Genomic DNA, 17,773 nt, shown 5'->3' with positions numbered 1-17,773 from the left:
AACAAAGATGATTTGTTTTTCAAATTTCCTGCCAAACGGTCGCCCTTAGATGCTGCTTCTCGCGAACATATTAATTCCATATTTCCAACTACAATTCTTCATTTTATAAATACGTATCTTAATCTTCATGGATAATCCTTTACCCTGTACTTTCGCTGTCTTTCTTTATCTTAACTTCTTAACCTTTCAGTATACCTGGCGACAATTTTCCACTCAAAAGTTAGACTTTTATGTCCAACGCGAAATTTCATCTTTCGCAAAATAGTAAAGCAAGTTCGAATTACTCGTTTCTTCCGACGAACATTGTTTCCGCTGTTATTATCGTTTTTGCAACGTATCAGTGATTCACACGTATTCGCAGAAGGTGCTGTCAGAAATTCTCGTAACGATTACCCTTATCGAAAAAACTTGACGCGAAATATTATGCAAGGAAAGATACAAGCGTTCGCAAATAGCTAGCAGAACAGAGGAGTAGATAAGAAACGCTCGTTGCAAATGACTATAAGTGGAATCAATTACGCTACCTCGGCTTCAAACGAGAATGATTGAAAATACTAAACACGGCTATAACTGGAAAAAAAGGCCAGACAGATCAAATGTTTCTACAACCAGTTTTTATTACTTTGTATACCGTCTTCGAAGTTATGACCATAGTTCATAAAAATTTAGGTTAGGTTTCACGACAGTGTCATGGCTGTACCTCGTCTTTTAACCGTTTATGTACACAGGTTACTCCGGAATAGCGTATTTTACTTCGTATACGAAACGTTATGTAAAATATGAAGGTAAAGTATAATATTAGGTACATCAAGATAAAAATAATAATTCGAAATACTTGTTCAGATAAAAATGTCGAACAACGATCAAAGGATAAATGTTTATCTGTTGCTAGAAGAGATAACGATTTAAACGTTCGATTGTTTAACCAATTGCTATAATTCCAGTAAAATCTCTAATTCTTCGTGTAATCTATACGGTTGTACACAAAAGAATGGATTGAAACGATTCATTATGAAAGTGTTTACGAGTAGATAGGAAGATCTAGATAGTCTAGTGTGTAAATGTTTGAATGCAATCGATTGCAGTAACTCTCACAAATATAACTGATACAGTACAAAGTCAAACAGGTTAACTGTGTGCACGAGTTCATCTTTGGCAAGTATATAAATAAAACACATTGGATTTATTTTAATAATATCACCAGTAAAAAACATAGAATAAATCTAAATTTCGATAGTCAATAGAGAGTACCAAAGTTCAAGCAAAGTTCTATCGATGTATTAACACCACTGTTGATGTACAATTGTTATTGCGCGATATTTAATCCTAACGCGACTGTTTGATCATCCACATGGACGTCTCTATTCGTGTGGAATTAACCTTAATTTCGATAGTCAATAGAGGCAATGCAGTTCAAGCAGAGATCTATCGGCACGCTGACGCTATAGAGGCATACTATTATTACGTGATATTTAATTCAATGTCACTGTATGATCCACACGGTGATCTCGATTCCCATAGAATACATCTTAATTTTAATAATAATCAACATTAGAGTTCAAGAAAAGCTTTATCGACGTACTAATTTTAGAAACCATTTTGGTGTTCTTTTAAACTTAGTCTCGTTTTGTACATTTAAAAACAACAGAAACTTAAAATGTTATTCTGAGGAATATGGCGTCGAAAGGGTCCGTAAGTCCCATTAAACTGCCAAAGGGGTCCATGGGGGGGAAAAAGAGGTTATGAAGCAAAGCTCTAGTATATAACATACTAACGAAAGTTGAGGATAGATAACCATCGGATGGAAAGATGAATTTCCCGTTTCTTTCTCGTTGCCGACCAGGTGTGTGTGGGGTCCGCGCGGAATAAAATTCTCATTAATTCCACGAACGGAGCGAGAACGAACAGTTTTCGGTGGCAACGAGAAAGTGAGTCACAGCTGACGTTGTGAGATCACCACGGCGCGTATGGTTTCGAGGTCAGGACACTGTGCTTCGAAACGCATCGTCGCGGGATCGGGTTTTCGGGGCCCCTCTTCTTTTCTTTTACGTTTTTCGTCGAAAGGGAGCCGCAGGAGATTCCTCGGGGTGGAACGGTCGCTGGGGCGTCGGTATTTCAATAGCGCGTTGCCCCGAGACGACAGCAATGGTGGACCTAACCTAATCGGGCCCCGAAGCCAACTATTTTTACTATCCTTTGAGAACCTTTCAAATTTGGCCATTTGTTATTCAAAGCGAGTATTAATAATTCAGAAATAATTTTTTATTTGGGGAGCTAAAATAGCTTTCCAATTTTTTATGGGCCCACTTTTGAGAATGGTAAATTTTCGCGATTCACTCGATCGTGATACCTTAGAGGGAGGCGGGGTTGAACAAGAAATACTGCTGCGTCATTTTTTAAATTATTATTAATATTTTATGGGACCCATGCTTTGGGGATTCGCGCATTAGGGGGTTAATGATAGATGCGGCCCTGGACGACAGGTTTCGTGCGGCTTCCCTGGTCCCTTTTGTGGATCTCGAGTCTACGGTTCGCGACGAAAGGATGGGATCACTTGTGGTCACGCAGTAGGATGCATACAGGTGCATGGTCGCGTTTCGCAACCACGATCGGACCAGTCATCCTGGAACTTCTCGCGAAGTCAATCGATTTGGCTCGTCTCGACGACTCCTTAACCTACGTACCGTGTAATTTTTCGACCGTAAACGCCTACGTACGCCGTACTTAAAAACGAATAAAGATTTACCGAATCTTGACCCACGGCGAATGCGAGTATGACATAATTCTTAGTAACGCAGCAGCTTCGTCGATTATTTGCGGTAATGGCGGTGAAACTACCACGGATAAAAGAAAAAAAAATGCAAGATAGAAGCCCTCGCGAAATTATTTAATAATTTCATCAAGCTTTTTACTCGTAATTTTTGATATTATTTCTTTCGCTGATGTTATTTTATTTTCGTCTGCGTTATTATCACGTAACAACAAGTCAAACGAGTTCTGCGCAGACATAACCTCTCCGGGGACCAATTACTCTGCTCGAAACGAACGAAAATAGAATATAAACCTCGATTACTCGTATTAATTGAAGATAAAAATGTATTTATGTAATCACTTTTTTAAGATTTAATTCTTGCATTATTCCCTTTGACACTAAAACATTTAATTATGTCTACGGTCGATCGAATTGAAAATATTTTTTATTCTGGATAATCGGAGGTTTCACGAATACTGTTATACGGGGTAGGACGAATAAAGTATACGTAAGCTTCGAAATTATTGCACAGATCGACTTCGATGGTTACTCGATACGTAACAAATTTTTCTAGGACATCTTTAACTTTCGCGAATCGTAATAGAAACGAATAGAATTGTTGACTGGTTCGCCTGATTTCCGACGAGTTCCTAATCCCTACGTACAATAGAAAATAATCTGAGTTCGAGCACGGTTACGCACGCAGATATATTTCTTACAAAATGGGGTAAACGGCGAAGCGTCAACAGGCAATCGGTCATCGCGTGGACGAGACAGATTGCGTTCTAAAAGGGGCACGATGTGTCCCGGGAGAACTCGAAAGAAGTTCCGTGGAATCACGAGCGCGTGTAGTCTTTTCTTAGCTCCTCTCCACGTTTAATTCCGTCCGCTGATAGGGGCCGTGCTCTTATCAGCGTCTCGGACCGACGACTGGCGTGCGTCTGTGTGGTCCAAGCTAATCGACTAAATATAATGAAGCGACCAGTGCTCCGGAAATTAGAGGCTTCCTTTTGAAAGCCGCAAACCCTGCCTCCACCCACACAACGCCCTCCATTGAGCCAGCCACGCCGACCGATAACAAAATCTTCGAAACGAACGCCGAAAACAACCGATCGCCGCGAACTGTGTCAGCAACGATTACTAGCGGGGATATCTTCGATTAAAAATCGATTCGTTCGTGGCAATTATCGATTCTTGCACGGTGAGTCACGACCTGAATCGTACACCGCATGCAACAGTACGTTTCTTATGGCAAAAAGGTTGAGAAATCGAAGGAAAAAGTATTATTAACGCTGAAAGTTTTTATTGACAAAATTTTAAATGGACGTTACTAAATAAACTTTGAACGTGTTTTCTAGACTTCTAAATTCTGTCTCACGAGTAATATTTATTTTTTACTCAAAACGCGTACTCGGACGAAAATTTTGTCCATCCACGATCAGTATGCGTCGTTTCAGTGTTGCCGTCGACAACAAATCGTCCCGACAGTTCAATCACTGTCATCTCCGGCGTCTTCGACGATGGAATTACGCCTCGTGACGGTCCGCGAGAAACAAAACCGCGAACATTCAGTTACGCGCGATTGAATCGAGCACTCTCAGCCGTCCGTGCAGGCCTAAGACTCCCTAACTGTACCATAGAAATCGGCTGTGAAAACGGTACAGACAGTTTCTGCGCACGCGAATGGGAAAAAGAGGACGAACGAAGCGACATTTTTCGTCAAAATGGCGGTCAATGGTTGGCGAAACGCTTCTTCGAGCAATAACGTAGAATGGAGTCGTCGAATTATCGTGCAAAAATTGCCTACTGATAAAAAAAATTGACGATCTGATTGATTTTAGTACACACCCTTCCCTGTAGACCTACTTCTAGTTTACGCGCTGTCCTTATTGACCGAACAGCGTGACGAACACAAGCATCGAGATGGAGGACCATAGACGAACTTTGAATACACCTTTTATGTGTTTGAAAATATTCCAAGTGCCAACTTTCAAAGTTCGTGCACTAGATTCGTAGCTATTCTATCATGGTTCGCTCTGTACATCCACACTTTGAATTTCTTAAGCGGATGGTTGTATTATTCTTTTATTATTGTAATGTAATCTAAAAAAGCTACTCGAAATTGACTTGGAAATATGCTCCATAACTCGGTTTAAGTTTCATATTTAAGGCAACACGAACCGAATGAACGAAAGAAATGAAGGGAATTAAAATTTTAAACGTTCGTAAATTTTTAGAAATGGCGCCGCGAAATTGCCGAGTCGCTCGCGTTAAAGACACTTCTTGGCGCGCGATGCGTTAATTAGCGCTCGTGTTCGCTGTAGCATAATTTTCTCAGGCGTCAAGAGAGTTGTTCCTCCGGAGCCAACAGGCCAGCCATGGTCTGCCTCAGATTTTAATCCGGGAAACGGTCGGCCCGATAAACGCGAGATAACCCGCGTGCAAGTTTTCCCTGCTCGGCCACGATTCAATCTGTTTAGGTACCACGGCGCTTATCTGCCGTACGTTATCGCGTGGCTGCGACTAGAGCCGCGTTATCTCGTGGAAACGGACAGGTAAGCTACGCTCCCTAGGGCGGCGTTTGCGCTCTCGGATTAGAAACACGAGCACCCGAGACGCCAGCAACCGTCCACGATACGCCAGAGTCTCGTTTCAAGTTCAGATTTTAGCACCAGGAATTCAAACTTGCTAATTATCGCGTCACCGTCTATGTTTTTGCAATCAAAACATCGTCTGAGTAAACCGAAATCGGAGGAAATCGATTCCTGTATATTTCGATATCTCCAAAGTCACGTATAAAAAATGTAGAATACAGATTTCTGATAACAATTTTACGTAGAATATCAAATTTGAAAATGAGAATTTTATAAATAATAAATTATAAATTTCGAAAGTATGCCTTGGGATATTTTAGCTACTCCGATTAAAGCTCGAGATCGTGGGCGGTCCAGATTTTCCGCCATGAAACGGGGCACTAGTGCGATCGTCGATGAATCACGAATCGCGGAGGGATAAGCGATCGGTAATTAAGTTTGATCGCGCGTTGAATCGAGGGGCAGGCGTGTTGGAGCGGAGAAGAGCGTGCACGCGCGAACTGGCCCGACTTTCCACACAATGCTCGGTGACGATTAACATACCTAACAGCGTCGCGGTTTCGACACGATGCTCGTCTCGGATCAACGACATCTCCGCGGGGTTATTAATCGCGCTCGTCGTTGGAAACGATGGCGGGGGATCGCCACGGAAAATTATCGAGCGTCTCGCGACCGAACACGGTCGAATTGAACTTTTGATGGAGAATGGCAAATTCCGCGATTAAGGTTTCTGACGAAACGTCTTGGCTTAGGTCTGGTTTTCAAATGAAATTGAGTACATATCTGGACGAGTGCAAATAAATTTTGAAAGGCCCATAATTTTGAAAATTGAAAACGAACTGCTTCCTCTTTGTCTGGAATAGTTGACAATGGACGGAAAAAATATTTTAACGAACTGGGTAGAATTAGAAACTGATGAATTCGCGTTCCACTTAAGATAGCGTCGTAACAAGACACACAGGTGGTCTTGGTCACTCGAACGTTGATGCCAGTTTAATAGAGCAAAATCTACTTTCCCAGTTTTCCAATTACCCCGTATCAGACCTCATTCTTCCATACCGATATTCGAAGAATTCCTTTTGGCATCCAATCAGAAGTCTCTCGAGAAAGTCGACGTTTTTAGCGGCGTGCCACCTTTCCATAGTCGTTGTTACCGATCGATTTAGCCCGATTTGTTCTTCTTCTGTCGAGGGACAACGTACGACTGTATAAGGCTAACTCGAGCATGATCGAGCACCGGTGGTTCGTATCGAAGAATTTAGTGACATTCTTCCAGATAATCAACTTTCTCATATCGATATCTACTGAATGTTTATTGCTTTCCAAACGTCAAAATTCTTTACAAACGACGAGGAATGTATTTCAAGTCCTACATACTTGGATTCTTACAAATGGGGAATATTTTTAGCACACTTTCCCTTCTGTAATTATTCAAAAATTGCTTCGTTTAAATTCTGCGTTCGTCTAGATTGCTGTAATGTCACATTGTGCGTCGTTTCTTAGGCCCCCGGTATAGCGGCAGGCGTCGATTTAAATACGACAACCGTGGGCAAGACTCGGTAGGGTAACTTTCTCTCACTCTTCGGGGTACCGAATAACGATTATTACGCGTGACTCGTTGAAACCAAAACGGTCACCGGATGGCTGTTCTCCATCCCCCCTCTCCCTGGATGTCTATACATTGCTCGTCTTTTTCCCTTTTTCGCTCTTGGTCGGTAAGTATCATTACGAGGGACCATTTCTTCACATTAAACCAGTCCCCCAGTGATTTAAACGAAAAAACACAATAATTGGAAGGAGATGTTTTATTGCATTAATGGGCGTACTCAAAGTTCGACTAAGAAACTGCAAGAATTTATAAATGTCACATTTTTGTATGCTTAAAAATTCCAAACAAACTCAGGGATAGCTCAACCAACAGTGTTAACCTTCTTCTAATACTGCACCTAAGTCTTCGAGTATCTAGCCGTCCTACGAAATCCCTCGAGAATGGCGTACAAAACAGATAGTGACGACCTCTTATTTACATAAATTATCATAAACGGTTTTTTTATCGACCCAATCCATATCTAAGGAATGGCACTCTAGAGAATCTCTCCTTCGATACTCGTATGTCTTTATAACCGATATAACGGATCCACGGCTATCCGTGTCCATTTAAAATTTCGTCAAAACTAATGGTAGAAGCTCGTCGTGAAGTATCATATATTACAATCGACACATTTTCCCGTTCGCGACGTAATTCAAGTTTTAATGCGTCAGTAGATTTCCCAAACAAGCCCACTTGTCACCACTGGTGTTTAAGAATTTGGACTGCACATCTATTACCGCCATGTAACATAAAAGAATCCTCGTAACAAGCGTTCCCACGAGCCCCAAAAATCACCCTTCGTCGTGAGGATGACCCCCGTTTCGGATCCGCCCTCCGTTCGTGTCGCGTCGGAACGAGAACGAAAGCGGCGTAAATGAAAAACAATGTTTCCTCCGTGGCGGGAGCGGGATTCGGGTCAGCCAGTCGGCGATGGGGTCCGATTTACGAGGACGCTGCCAGCGAGAGAGCCGCCGACGGGGAACGGAAACACCGACGGGGAGATAGGGACAGGTGGGCCCCGCCATGGATGTAGTTTCTGGCCCGTTCCCTCGCGAACGGGGCCTTAATCGCAGCCGTTCTCGCTCCGGTGTCCGACCGCGTCGTATTTTATCGTTGTCTCGACTCGAGTCGAAAGACACCGGACCCAACAGGGCCCCGTGAACGACAGAGAAGTCCAACTGATTCAGAAATATAGAGTCCCGTCCCCCTCCCTTTTTCCAAAAGATACAGAACGAGAACGTTCGATTTAATGAATCTTTACGATCTTTTAAATGCGATGGAGAGGGTATGGGAATAACTCGAGGATTTCCACGCGACCTGGCTCCGCGTCTGAGTTCATCCTTTGGGCCCCTCCTCTTCCCCACCGCCGCTCGGACCCATCTGGAGGATTTTAAATTGGGTCGGTGCAAGTTGAACAGATTTTTCGACTCTGTACGTCGACTGATCGCGGGCAACCGGCCAATTGCGTTAGTTTATTACTCTTGATGTGGGCCCTAACAAATACATCGAACGTTCGATCTGAAGTAATTTGAAATATAATCTTTTGAGACGAGAAATTACTTCTAGATTGACAATAGAAATTATGTTTGCAATCTGAATTTCAAAGCAACTTGTTCATAGTCCGATTCCCACCCTCCCTCTCTGCATCCCCGTTTCATATGAAGACATTTCAATCGCGTCGATGGCACCTCGTTTCTTCCGTCGGTAGGATCGTAACGTCGTAGAACATTTCGATCGACCGAGAACCGTTTCTGCGAGAGCTCGAAATTAGCGATGGGAATGGTATCGAATCGATACTATCGATACCAGACCGTAAATTATAACCTGTTATCGAACGGCATCACGATCTATTTGATCCGTCTATAAAAATATTAATACCGATTCGATACTTCGTGGAGTACAACGAAAACAAGTAATTAACTATTATGGAATGAAAATTGAATGTGTTGTTAATTCAAAAATTATACAGGATGTTCGGCCACCCCTGGGAAAAATTTTAGTAGAGGATTCTAGAGGCCAAAATAAGACGAAAATCAAGAATACCAATTTGTTGATGGAGGATTCGCTAAAAAGTTATTAACAATTAAATTCAAAAATTCCAAATCGTTCTGGAAAAATTATTTTCGGTTGCGGGGATCAATTACAATCATTTTTGGAGAATACACATACCTTCGACATCCTATCCGCTTTCGAGAAAAAAATTCAGTTCGTTCGGAACTTTAAACGTTAATAACTGTTTAACAAAGCCTTCATCAACAAAAATTTTTCCCAGGCGTGGCCGAACACCCTGTATATGTATAGATCTTTTATGAAAATTGATACTGTTTTCGTGGTTACCATACATGTCGATCCTTTGGTCGAACGTCATCGTGGCCTAATCGTTCCCATCACTATTCGAAATAAAACCGCGAAACGATAAAGTATGACGCCAAGGACTGGTTCGGCGATTGGCTCGCCAAAGGGGTGAGGAATGCGGAACCGTTCGTCGCATTGATATCGACGCGCGTCAATATCTGGCACGCAGCTACCTAGAACACGGGTGAAGGTAAACAAATTAAAAGGTAAATCGTCTCGAACGGAACGAAATAGAACGTAGAGGCCGTGGCGACGCGTTTCTCCGGTTAAAGGTCAACCGATTGGCTGTGGAAACTGTAGGCACCGTAGGATGTAGCGTAATGACTAATTTGATTTATCGGCGGGATTACCCTTTGCTAGTAAATACGAGGGAAAAGAAAATGAGTGTCTCGAAGAAATAAACAAAATATAGTGGGACACCCATTATCCGTAACTGTCGATGGTACAGGATGCAGCCAGGGATAAAAAGCGAGGCAAAATGATTAGTGAAATTATACGAACATAAGTAACATTATGACAAGTATAATCGGTATAACAGACGGCAGAGATTCGAAAAACATTTCTGTATTTTTATTTATCTATATTAAAATCTTGGGTATTACATTAAAAGAATTATGTTTCGTAATAAGGGGTGTATGGATAAGCCATTTTCCACGGGAGCATCCACGTTGCGTGGTTCATTCTCGCCTTCGGAATAATTGGAGAAAGTTTAAAATGGCAGAGTACTGCCCTATGATCCTCTCTCTCTGTCTCTCTCGAAAAGAAACGAACGCCGGAAAGAACTTCAAAGCGAAGAGCTCCCACTCGATCGAGCCTTTGATGTTATAAACCGTCACGGTCTAGGAAACGTGGGAATAATAGATGCCGGATTTACACGGTTCGCGGCGCACGGAGTCTGTACTCCAGGCCTCCTCGATGTTCGTTCTCACCTTGTTAGATCGACCGTCGAACGGGAAAAAACCCGAATCCCGAAGAAGACCATTAAATTACAATGCAAAATGCCAGCGAGTGAAACGTCTGGATCGTGACTATCGCCGCGGCGCGAAAAAACCGCGTAATATAGCCGGAGCCGAGCGACGGGCTGCGAGGTTTCTTTCGACGATCGCAAAAACTGCCGTTCCCACTTAATTTACGATCAACAACCGCCGCGAAAAAGCACAGAACGAGCGTTCGTTGCAGCGTAAACAAAAACGTTCGATGAAAAGCGAACGAGACAATGTGTCGTACGATGTCGCGAAAGACGATGGAATCCAGTACGAAAAAAGATGACGATGCTTCTCGATGTAACCGACGCGAAAACGTGAAATGAAAATTCATGGACACGATTGTGCTCGAAAAACTGGATCGAAAGTGTGGAATAAAATTTTCTCGCAGGAGCGTTCGTTGTCGAGATAATCGAGATTGAAGACGCGGGAGTCGCGCAGAGGTTCGAAGAAGCGCGCCCAATTTCGCCGTACTTCGAGCTCGATTTTCCCGGAAAGCAAAGCTCGTAGGAGGAAACTGTCTGATACGTTTCCGCTGTGTTTTTTCGCGAGGAATCATCCTGCGTGGCGATCGCAGGCGAAGTGCTCGCCCGATAAAAATGGGAAAGGAAAAGAACGCGTTTAACGTACGTTTTCTCGACCTTCGACTTCTCCGGGACCATCCGTGTACATAAATCTCGCAGGAATTGCCGATGCCGAGAAGATGGAAACAGGATACACGGCGGAAACGCATGAGTCAGTGATGCCTCCGGAGAAAACGACATCGTTGTACGAGTTTACCGTGGAAGCGAGGTCTCTCTACGTCGGGTGCGTTGACCCAGCTTACGGTAACCCAGGCCGAGTTGCACCTGCCTTGCACGGACTTACCGGGATAAAGGGTCGTGCGACCCGAATTACTTCCTTCTTTTTTTCATCCGTCGTGTTTTTCTTCCACGCAACACCGACCGTACATATGGGTTCGCGCCGACACCGATTCGGACGATTACCTTTCCGCGTCGACCAGACGGAAAATCCAACAACTCATAAATCGATTATTGCTTTTTAATTGTAAGATCGTTTAGTCGATCTGTGATCCTACCGAATGGATACGTGAGATTATTCGACGATCAAAACTCTTGGCACTAATGTCATTAAGAGGCACACGCACGAGACGTATCGAGAAAGTTCCGACCGATCGTTAGCAAAAATCAGAAGTATATATTCTGGCAAGCGTTGATTTGGCGTAAATTACAAGACAGAGAATGCCAATTATTCCGCAACGACCCGATATAAAGGTCTGGAAAATCGTACTCGAAAGATACTTCGGGCAACAGAGGGTTTCGTTGTTTCTCCAAACATTCGAATAACGGAGTGCCATTTAATGGTACCCGACTCGTCACATCCTCGCCCCGAGTTGTTCAATTACACAAAGTGATCGTTGAGGCGCCGCCCACGTCTTAACTGGCTCGTCTACTCATCGTGATCGTATTAATCTGCAATTTGCATACCTCAACCCATTCAGTTCCTTCCTCCGTGAGCGTTCAACCTCCTCCAATCGCCGATGCACCAATTAATACCGTCTAGAATTAATTTATACAAAATGCTACTACGCGGAGGCAATTACTTATTACTTTGATATGTCTAAAAACTTCGAGTCTTAATATTTTAAATATTATCGTACACTAACTATCGTGTTAGATATTTATAGATTGATTAAGGATAGGAAGAACGTTCTTAAATATTTCGAAACGCCGTGTTATTCGATTTAGTCATTAAAAGTATGAGCTTAGTAGGCTATAGACTCTCAATGGTATACAGTTACCGGAACGTGATGATATGTTTATGATTCGAAGAAATATATTCAGTCCCTACTTAGCGTTTATTGAACACTATAAAGTAATAAACTCGGCATTCAAATCTCCACTCATCACCGAGGAATACCACTGGATATACGGGTATCTAAGCGCGCGTCATTGGGTCTGTTCTTGAATTTGGGTCAGTCGAGTGGCCATCCTGCTGCAGAATGCACATTGCCAGCATTGTAGCATGAAATCATTTGGCTCGTATTACGTCACGTTCGCAAACCAATGCCAGTTCCCCCCCCCCCCCCCCCCGCCCCCCGCTATGATTACGAAACTACTGTAACTTTCGAGAGGTTCAGTGACTCTTGAAAATGGCAAACAAACGTTCGACTCAACATTTGCACAGATAGTACCGAACCCTTAAAATAAACTCGATAAGCTCTACGATAAGATTTAATAGAATTTGATCAATATTATTCACCTCCTGAAACTTCTCAGGAATTCTAATCAGGTTCTTAGAACCAAGAATGCCAACGATGACTTCAAATCGCTTACCGGGGTGAAAATTCGATAAATTAGCGAGGGAATACTGTTTTTACATTCTAAACCGTCACGATATAATTTCTTAAATGGGAAAAATTCAATATAAAAATTAATAATAATAGTATACGATAAAAGTTAATCCATTTTTCACTCGTCCATTGAGTTTTCAAAGGCTTTCGAGACACGTGAATCTGGTTCTCAGAACGAAGAGGGATGACGATGATTTCGAGTCGCTAACCGGGGTAAAAATCCGATCAATTAGCGAGGTAATACTGTACTTTGATCGTGAAACGTCGGGAGGTAATTTCTCGACCGTCGAGGGTATCGTAGACGATTAGCGCGAGTCTGCCATAAATTCCCCGCGATGACGAACGGTACAACGAGCCACGGAGAATGGTAGGAATCGATCGAGAGGGATCTCGGTGGAGGATCAGAAATAGAAGCGGGGCCGACGGACGCCGGCAGGTTCTCGTTCCGCGTTACCCGTACGTGAGGACGATCGAGAGGAGCACGTGAGGTCTCCTCTTGACCTCACTTTCTAGAATCCTTTAAGTATATGGCGCCTTCGACTCTACGGCTCGTTTATCCATTATCGATGAACGAACGGCGCTTCCCTGACACACGACGTGTCTCTACTAACCGAGATACCGGGCCCCGTACAGATTGTTCGTGACAGATGGTCCCGCTGTCAAACGGCCACGAGAGCCCCGCGACTCGTTAAAGTAGAACGTCTGCTTGATTCGTCTCACGGAAGTCGTGGCACGTGAGGAGCAGTTTTTGCCAGCGCCCGCCTCGCTGCAACGGACCAAAATGGTGGTCGACGCTTCTTCATCGCCATTGTCGCGTTTCTTGCGAGCCTCCTGGGTGTCCTCCGTTCGCGGCGATAATCGTTACGGAATATAGATCGGACGCGTTTGGTAAAGCGCGTCGTGTTTCTGGAAATTAAACTTCTTTGCGTTCGACGGTACATGACACCAGTCCCAAGACATGCGTCTCCATGATGCGAGTTCAACGTTCTTGGGGGTTCCTACGATTTCCATAAAAGTTTCAGTTATCGCGATATCCCGATTGATCAATATTGATCACTTTTGTTTATCTTCTCAGCGTCTGGGTATCGTCCAACGGTTCCCAGTCGCTTCACGGTTTCCGTAACGCGAGTCCAAGCTAAATAATCATCGTATTGCAGATCTTGCACAGATCCGAGCGCTGGTGGAGTCGACGGGAATGCTAGGCGGCTCGACCTGCCCGTCCTGCGAGATGCCGTTCGACAAAGGGAAGAAACGCAGGCTGATCGACTCCTGCGGCCACGAGCGTTGCTATTCCTGCCTGTTCCGCAGCGAGGCCTGTCCGCTCTGTCTGCACGCCGACTTCAACGACGACGACGGCCTGGAGGGACCCTTCAGGGACGGGTTCACCGGCTCCTCCGGACCCATGTCCATCCTCGCGCCCACGGATGGCTGGATCGATGAGTCATCGACGGTGAACTCTCTCTGCGGCAGCCCCAGACCGCGTACTAAAGTCACCACGAGAGCCAATCTTCCGTCACGAATCATGCACGTAAGCATCATCATCGTCGCCGCGACCCGAGTCGAGTAACACTTTCCTGCCCGAAGATCCTTCACGGCTCTTCAACGTCCCCGCGACTCCTCTCCAGCGCAAGAGAGGAGACGCTGGAACGTCTAGAGCGAACTATTGTTCGACAAGATCGTTGTCGTGCTGACAGGGGAACAACGCAACGCGTTACGCACCGATTACAATGACGTTTCGTGGGTGGTTGAAGAATCGAAACACACTCGACCCACGCTTCAACGTTTGCGTAGTCGATATCTTAGTTAAGCCAGTTAGCATTCAAAGCTACGATCTTATGTTACATAAATAATATTGAAAAAATTACCAAATTCATAGTCCATGGAATTAAATTGTTCTTCATTTTTCCAGCAACGAGAGACGGATGGAAGTATCACTTCCATGGCGAAGGGTCTGAAGAACAAACCACCGGCGCAGCCGGAGTCCTCGGCGTCTCACGGACGACAGAAGCTACAAATGATGACGCAAAGTATGTAACAATTATCGTATCTCCGCTAAACCGACTAACGAGGAAAGTCTACGATCGGAAAGAGTGCTTTTCGGACGAGACTGACTGCGAAATGTAAACCACCGTAGACATCAACAGACTAAAATCTTGGCTGGCGACGACTGTTTTTTGGAACTGCGGACTTGCAAATTGTGAATCTTAATAAGGGTCATTAAAATTAATTCCTATTTGACCTCGTTCGAAACACGATCGTAGACTCCTCTCGTATCATAAAAATTCTCTAACTTAACGTTGGTATTTTAGGTTGTCCTACCCCACCGAATCAAAGGAAGAGGTTCTTCCTGAATCCAAAGGTCCTCAGGAGTTCGTTCGTCACGCAAAGGTCGTCCAGGCGAGGAGCCTCGTCTCCGGAGCCAGTTGCAAACGACAATCCATCCGCATTATCAGGTAAGATTCTCTTTGCAAAATGGAGTTCTAAAAAGAGGATAAACAATGCCACGGAGTCGGGAAAGACAGCTTAAATTGTACTAACCTTGACACCTGCACGCACACGCAGTTTGGATGGCCTCGTCTTGGGAGGGAAAGTCAAGATGGCCGGGTGTAGTGCTGGGAAAGATCAAATCGTTGTGGAGCAACAGTCAAGGGACAGCCAACGATGGGCTGAACCAGTTGATCGACTCGAGGAGCAAAGTTACAGGCAGGGAGACACATTAGAATCGAGTGTGCATTGCTGTGTTTTAGAATTGATCACAGGCTGCTTGATGGTTAAGGACGATCGAAAGATCCTTTAGAAGTCCTACCTCTTCTTTCCCATTCTCTGATTTAAGACTATACTATTCACTGTTACTAAGGCTTTTCTTCCTCACACACCTGGTAGTACACTGATAACCGAGTTTGAAGCATGTCGTTTATCCTTATCGTCGATCGCGGTGTGGTGTATTCGAAGCACGAAACTCCCATTCCGGAAAGATTATCCTTAAACCGTGACCAGATCGTTCCGGTTGCACCGTACACACGAAATCTGAATATTTCACACGATTTAGGTAGATGCTTGCGACGTTATCCCAAGGTAAACCCGTACAGTGGATCCTGCATCGTGACGATATACGTGTGTTTCTGTGTCGATTGCATCCTTCGTGCAAACCGATATTTCCAGCATTTCTGACGTTGGACGTTCTCTTTGCAGACGATGAAGGCGGTTGCGTGAAGCCTCTGTCCTCGAAGACGCGAAAGTCGTCGCAGTCGGACCTCTACATGAGGCTAGGACTCCTCTTGGGCGCTAATCACGCGCGAGCCAACAGCAACGTGGACACCACGGATTTACCCGGTGTTTCACATCGTTCTGGTGCCGGCGCGTGTCAGTCCAGGGTGCCTATTCAAGGCCACGACAGCTCGGCGGCCTCCTTCAGCAGCCTCACCAGCTTCGAGACGCAAACACTCGCCTCGACGAACACCAGCCCCGTCTCCACGTTGACCGGCACCTCGAGCGAAGCAGAGGCCGCTGCTGCGTTACGGTGCCCCATAAAACCCAAAACGAAGGTCAAAGGGAAGAGCAAATCTAGAGACTGCGACAGCGCCGGAAGCCTAGCCTCGATCTCCACGTCAGTGTCCGCCTCCACGTCCATGTCGATGTCCATGTCCGTGTCCGTCTCCGGCCTGTCGAACGGTAGCTCGAGCCCCCTAACTCCCAGAAGACATTCCGTCAACGCCTCGCAAGCTGGCCAATCCGATGAGCTTGGCCAGTTCAAGAACAGACGGTCCTGCGCCAGAAGATCCGCCAGAGCTGGAAACGTCAAGGGGGCCGTCGATGCAAAATGTAATTCTCTTCTTAAGAGTACTTAATTCGTTGCCATACAATGACGAGTCTGACTCGTCGTAAGTTCTTGATGTCAAGTCTCACAATTGTGAGGCGACTCACTCGTCATCAAGTCTTATAAATTAAAATCTATTCTTTTTCATGATCATTTTTTGCACGAACAAATTTAAACCAAATTAAAAATTATTTGGAATTAAAGCTGCTGGAGGTCTTTCTTAATTTTAGATGAACCATGGCATCATTAAATTTGTCTAATTTGGATCCTTCGTTTTCCAGTGCGTTTCATGCAACACCACGCGACGCAACTGACTCTGAAACCGCTGTTCTTCGAGGTACCTCTTCTAGAAACGGATCCCCTCTTCACCGGTCGTCAGTGGTTGCTGCACGAAGTAGAGTCCGTGGTGAACGGTTCCAGTCCGGGTGTTCTGATCTCCGGCTCGCCAGGAACCGGAAAGACCGCACTTGTTCTACAACTGGTGGAGCACAGTTGCTTTGGGCGAAGGAGGGAACAACTCCTTCCGTCCGAGATCAGCGAGGAACCCGAGGAGAAAGAAAAGACTGGCTGTACCCCGGCGTTACACGCCAGCATCCGCAACACGAACGAAAAGGTGCGTCGAAGGTCTGAATTTGTATCTCAAGAAAGACTATGCTGCAGAACGTGAAATCATTCGATACGTTGATTCGCAGGTTCGAGAGCTGGCATCCCACGTCGTAGCGTATCATTTCTGCCAAGCAGATAACAACAGTACCTGCCTGGTGCCCGATCTGATTCACTCCTTGGCCGCCCAGCTCTGTCAAGCTCCTCAGCTCATCTCCTACAGAGAGTACTTGCTCTCCGAACCTCACATTCAAGGCTCCTTGTCGCAACGAGAATGCACCGTGGATCCTGACCTCGCGCTTTCGAGGGGCATCATCGAGCCCCTGTCGACGTTAAAAAAGACAAATAGACTGCCCGAGACTAATATGGTACGAGTATGATACTCTGAAACAAGGTCAAATTTAGTGTTAACGTCTGTGCTGGACCAAGTTTTGGTTACTTTTCAATATTTGTAATAGCGAAACTTCTCCTCAATGACGAATGCATTGCAAACTTAGAGAGTATTGAAGATTGGTTATGTAGATCTTGAAAAAACGGATGGGAGTTAGGTTTCACTTGTCCCAAATGGTAGTCCAGTCTTAGCACACCACCTGAACCTAAAACAACGTTTTATTATTAGTAGTAATATGTACAGGGTGCTCGGCCACCCCTGGGAAAAATTTTAATGGGAGATTCTAGAGGCCAAAATAAGACGAAACTCAAGAATATCAATTTCTTAATTGAGG

At 44.7% G+C, this 17,773-nt stretch overlaps 1 protein-coding gene across 3 annotated transcripts in view; it reads left to right on the top strand.

Annotated features, from left to right (window-relative positions):
• Rols (zinc-RING finger and ankyrin repeat domain-containing protein rolling pebbles) overlaps positions 1-17,773 on the top strand; it is a 61,628-nt gene that overhangs the window by 38,773 nt on the left and 5,082 nt on the right. For 2 of the 3 annotated variants that reach the window (XM_076775966.1, XM_076775967.1), the window contains 7 exons: positions 13,786-14,156; positions 14,538-14,655; positions 14,938-15,081; positions 15,191-15,331; positions 15,821-16,450; positions 16,727-17,058; positions 17,138-17,416. In XM_076775966.1, coding sequence (XP_076632081.1) covers positions 13,786-14,156; positions 14,538-14,655; positions 14,938-15,081; positions 15,191-15,331; positions 15,821-16,450; positions 16,727-17,058; positions 17,138-17,416 — 2,015 coding nt within the window. The remainder of the gene's footprint in view (positions 1-13,785; positions 14,157-14,537; positions 14,656-14,937; positions 15,082-15,190; positions 15,332-15,820; positions 16,451-16,726; positions 17,059-17,137; positions 17,417-17,773) is intronic. The other variant, XM_076775968.1, reaches the window with a different exon arrangement.

Source organism: Colletes latitarsis, chromosome 10 (genome assembly GCF_051014445.1).
Source record: "Colletes latitarsis isolate SP2378_abdomen chromosome 10, iyColLati1, whole genome shotgun sequence".
NCBI lineage: Eukaryota > Metazoa > Arthropoda > Insecta > Hymenoptera > Colletidae > Colletes > Colletes latitarsis.
This window is presented reverse-complemented; position numbering and strand designations above follow the sequence as displayed.